Genomic DNA, 5,258 nt, shown 5'->3' with positions numbered 1-5,258 from the left:
TTTAAACCGTGTATGTTAAGCAATGAGGCCTTTAATTTGCATGAGAACGCCGGACGAAAGTATCTTTGTAGTATGTGCATTCATATTTGTTGAGTGTAAGACTGATTCGGACGCTAATAACCAATTTATACAGTCAAATCAGTTTTTTTATTTTATGTGTATACATGTTTGTTGAGTATTAGATCGTTTGGAGGCTGGAAATCGACATATATGGTTGACATCTGAGGAATTGAACTGAACTACCATATATTTTTCCGTTAATCATCATTTCGTCATCATACTCAATCTGTTCATCAGCTTCTAGATGGTTTGCAAGTATTCAATATATCGTGTTGAAATCACTCGAAATTTAGGTTTTGTCGTACATAACCATGCTAGTCAATTCTTACCATTTTTTTAAACACACTTATTTTTGCAATGACGCACACACTGTTTCCGCTCCAATACCTACTAGACATTGTGCGAAGTGATGGATACTTCAGATCGGGCACCTATGGTGCGCAATGCATTACGTGAAACGGATGTAATTAGCGTTGCCGTGACGGAAGAAGAAAACAGCAATGTTATGACTGAACTCGAAGGCGCCTGTGCCGTGGGCTCAAATCTGAGGTACTTTAAGGATACTGTGTTTGACAACATGAAACCACTTTTCTGCAGTGAGGCTCACACACTTATGAGTTTTCTCAAGAGTAATATTGGAACGGGAATGCTTTCGATGCCGGTGGTTCTAAAGTATTGCGGTCTTTGGGCAAGTTTTCAGCTCGGACTTCCTTATGCTCACACTTCTAGACCGGGTTCTTTCTTATTTTTGTGGCTGGCGTGATCTCCGCCTATCTAATGCATGTGGTTGTTCGGACGGCGAGATCCGTTGTCGAAAGGTAAGTCGGCTACTTAATATTGTTATTATATCAACGTTTCTGAACAGTCATAATCTCGATCGTTCAAAAATGGATTACACGGAAACGGTCTTCTCGGTATTCAAATATGGACCAGAACCTTTTCGGAAATCCAAAGGCAAAATAAAGTACCACGATTTCCTATACTTGCTGGAGTCACATTTATTTTTTTCAGGCATATGGTCAATGCGTTTCTTATTATTGTACAAATTGGTTGTTTATGCGTCTACCTCCTTTTCCTCACGGAAAACATTCGCTATGTAGGTCCTCTTGGTGTTTTTCTCGACTGCAGTGAAGTTCGTCCTTATGAAACAGAGGCGCTTTGTGGTTATCCTAATCAGTTTTGTGAACACTATTGTTACACCCCTATCTTTGTTTACAACATACTAAAGAACGTACCAGTTTAACAACTTGGAGATGAGGATAGGTCGTTTCAGCACTAAATTTGCTAGCATATAAATAATGCTTCCTGGGGTAATCACAATAACTGCTGGGTTATTTCGGTAAGCTGTTGTCTATGCATTAAATCTCATAAACGAGAAGTACGCAGACAGCTTGTACCAAATTATTCCATTCTTAGAAGAGAATGTAACTGTACCACCATTATCTGATGGGGGAGATGGCTCAGTGGTAAGAATGCGAATTTGTAGACCGGAAGGTCCCTGGTTCGAATCCGACCTCTGCATCTCGAATTCCCGAGGATAATTTGGTTTCGAGGCTGCTAATTTACCGAAAGGCCCTGGTTCGAATCCGACCTCTGCATCTCGAATTCCCGAGGATAATTTGGTTTCGAGGCGGTTAGTGCACTTAACTTGCCCTTGTGGATACTTATTAAGGATTTTTTAAAGAGGATATGAGCTGTGCTTCATTCAGGTTCTAGGCACGCCTCGGTATGAACACAAAACTTAGCCCACCCTACAGGCGTACTTCAACAATTGTAAACTAATATTCCCACCAGATCCGCCCAACGTTTCGGGAGGCACCGATGGTTGAATACAGATTCCGTGAACCTATTGCAAGCAAAAATCACGTTCCTGATCCATAAGGTAAGACGGATCGGGCCGTGGCATTGCGCACTCTATCCTTGATGGCCAGGCTGATGTTCCGTCGCATCGCAAATGACGGGGCGTGAGGGGGCGAGAAGCGTCGAGTTACAAGTGCTTGACTCGGATCGGCTGGCATTCTGACCGATCATGGCGTGCCTTCGTTTGGCCCGTGTCCTGCACGTGACACATCCGTCCAAATGATGTGCTGTTCGGTTATTAGGGACGGCTGGCCCCCGAACAGCTTGGTAACCACAACCATGACATCTCCATTTCGGGAAGTGATTTCGTCTCGTGCCAATACAAAGCAACTGCAAGAGCAGTCTCGCTCTGTGGTTGTGGCTCGGTCCTCGTCGGTCCGAGGAAGGGCCTATCATGGGTCGGCTGGCTGTAACGAGTACGTGATGTGGTGTGGAGTAAGCAGATACCTACTAGCCAATCCGAATCGTTAAACGAAACTTAAGCTCAATCACAATCGACTGATGGAAACGTCTTTTTCTGTTCCAAACGATTGTTGGCACATAGTTCGCGGGAGACAGACCATAACATGGCAGTCTGACTCAGTGCTGTAGAGTCTGCGCCTTCCTGCCTGGAGCCCGCGTGATCCTGCTTGCAGGTGGTTGGAAATTTTGCGGGACATTCCGCAGCCGATCTCAGTTGTGCGTTTGTGCTCATTTCCTAACGTACAGTTTGGGTAAAATTCACCTATCGCTCTGTACTGGGCTTAAGTCGGTTGGCGCTCGCAATTACTTTAGGTAGATCCCAGTGATGGCCAATCAATTCGACATTAGGTCAAATGTGTTCATTTTAACGCTACCTAAGTTTGTAGGCACATCCCCTGTCGTTTTTTTTTAAGGATGTAGGGTTTATTCAATTTCCTTCGCACTATACTAACGGGCGAGCCAATCACATGCTGATCGCCCCCTCGTGGTTAAACAGCTGAGTGTTTAAGCACTGGCCGGAAGGTCGCGGATTGGTAACTCTGAGTTCTGTGAGATGCGCACCGAACAAAGATGGTGAACCAACTGTACAGTGCTTCTCGGCTTTTCAGCATAGATCGGCTTCAATGACAAGACACAATTCCTATCTTTACTAAGACTTTCCTCTCTCATGGTTGTATGGTAATTAGGTACCACTATGTATTACCGCTGTACTGATTTCAATGAGGATGATTTTTGTGGAGTTAGTAACGTAAAAGTGACACGATTCGTCCATGCATGTTGCTTCAAAAGTTTATCGGGGCTGCAAGGTCTAGTGAAGTGAATCAAAGCACAGATGAGATCATCAAGAGCTTTTACACGCCGGGCAGGCAAGTGGACCAGCGACGGTCCTTTCTGGTTTGTATGCGGTCTGGTCTGTTGGTGGTTGCAGGGTTTGTAGAATGCGCGCCCACATGGCTCTCGTTGGAACAAATGTCATGTCCTGGCGCAATCATCTGGTGAGTCCACACCAAAGTGGGAAAGCATTGAACTCGGGTTTAGTTCTTATTATTATAGCTTATCAGCAGTGCATATCATTGGTCGTGCCGGGGTCTGAACTGCGCACATCTGACGTGCGAGGCGAGCATGTTACCCCACCACCAGCGCACGCTGGACGAATCCGAATTTTTGTGTTTGAACAGGTGAATATGTTTGTGCTTGAGTGATGTGAGCGGAAAGCCCGACGCTTCGAACAACCACTACTTCGGTTGTGTCAATCGATTGTCCCGCCTGTTAGGACTTCCTAGTCAAGTAGTGCTGTAAGTCCTGCAACCATCAACAACTAAAACAAAAGTGTCCAGCAGGTTTCAAGCGTTTGTGGCGCTACCTAACTGGGAAGTCCTGACAGGCGGGCAATCGATAGACACAACCAAGGTATGTAACTGTGTCGACCTTTAAAGCGTCAAGCTTTCCGCTCAGAAATGATTTAGGCCGCGCGGCGAGAGCCGCACGAGCGTACACCATTCCCTCCGACACTTAGGACAAAATTGGTGTGCCTGAAACAGGGGAGTATCCGAGGAAATCACAACGAATAGTGAACCTAATTTCTGGTACTTTTGCACTCGTTAAGGCCATGTTTTTCTTTAATGATACGATTAAATAAATGGCATAAGGGAACTGTGGTGCAGTATTTCATAAGGAGGTATTACGTTGTCAAGACCTCTGGTTTTATTTAGAATGAAATTTCGGTTCCTAATGCGCGTCTGTAGTAGATACCGTGATAGCTTGTGTTTAAATTCAGGGCTATAAGGTATGTCATTAAAATTCTTGGTAAAAATCGGTTGATTTGTTGCTGGGCAGCGTTTCGCTTTTGACAGTATAGCTTCGTTACTGTTTTTAACAGCCGGCGAATAGTTCAGTTTATTGGCATATCTCTTAGCAGTTTGCTGTTTTATGATCCAGGAAAGTAATTTTCGCCTTTCAGATATATATACCGCCCAGTTGCAAGATGCCATCCGCAGTGCCTGGTCTAAAATCCTCAGCCCCCTAAAATCCGACCCCATAATCGTATGCTTTTTCTTTTGGAAGGCATCCAGTGTGTTACAGCCTCCGTTGATGAACAGGGCTTCCGTGATTTAACAGTGTGAAACGGAATTCTAGATAAATCGGGAGCATGCCGTGATGTGTGAATTGGTGATCACAATAGAAAGTACCAGAGTCTGTAGTCACCAGTGTAAACTTAAGACGATTCAGTCTTCCTGGGTTAATATTCTGCGTTATTTGTCCCATATCACCAGTGCGTCATCATTATACGCACACCTTAGAAAGAATTCTGGTCGTTCGATGGTCGGACGTCAACACGACTATCTTCTTCGGTTGTACGTAAGTGGACCGTTGATGAGTATACAATCGGGACTAGCTCGATGTGTGTGGCAAGATCCCAGTTGATAGCATCGAAACATTTTGCAAGCTTAGCGTGATTTGACGTTCACAATAATGGTGATCCAGGTGGTGTGCTTATATAATGACTTAATTTGACAGTGAACGATTATAAGGAACACACTAATCCGGTTAGGCACTAAGTTTGATAGCAAAGGATAGGTGCAGCCAAAATTTGAAGGCTTCGTCTCAGAAGCTTCGAAAGGATATTCATTTTGTGATGTGGTTGCCACGAAGAGACTGGACCCGTCACGAAGAGACCGGACCTTACCGTGGTGTGACGGTTTGCGCACCTCAGCGATCCATTGAGCTATACTGGAGAGTGTCCCGCGACACTCACAGAGTCTCTCATACCAGGTTGGTCAATGGTTAGAGGTCTGACGAACACAGTCTCCTGGCCATCCAGGTTGGGGGTTGGAACATGTGGCGACTTGTTCCGTAGAAATGCTAATGCATTTGCA

The 5,258-nt window shown here is 44.9% G+C and overlaps 1 protein-coding gene across 1 annotated transcript in view; it reads left to right on the top strand.

Moving 5' to 3' along the window:
- Window positions 1-469: 469 nt before the first annotated feature.
- T265_15351 (hypothetical protein) overlaps window positions 470-5,258 on the top strand; it is a gene marked incomplete at both ends in the record, with an annotated part of 25,559 nt that continues 20,770 nt past the window's right edge. The window contains one exon of the mRNA XM_009177698.1: window positions 470-609. Within this exon, the coding sequence (XP_009175962.1) occupies window positions 470-609 (140 nt within the window). The remainder of the gene's footprint in view (window positions 610-5,258) is intronic.

The sequence above is a fragment of the Opisthorchis viverrini genome (genome assembly GCF_000715545.1).
Source record: "Opisthorchis viverrini unplaced genomic scaffold opera_v5_447, whole genome shotgun sequence".
In the NCBI taxonomy this organism is placed as follows: Eukaryota; Metazoa; Platyhelminthes; class Trematoda; order Opisthorchiida; family Opisthorchiidae; genus Opisthorchis; species Opisthorchis viverrini.
Note: the sequence above shows the minus strand (reverse complement) of the source record. Positions and strands in the feature narration are given on the sequence as shown.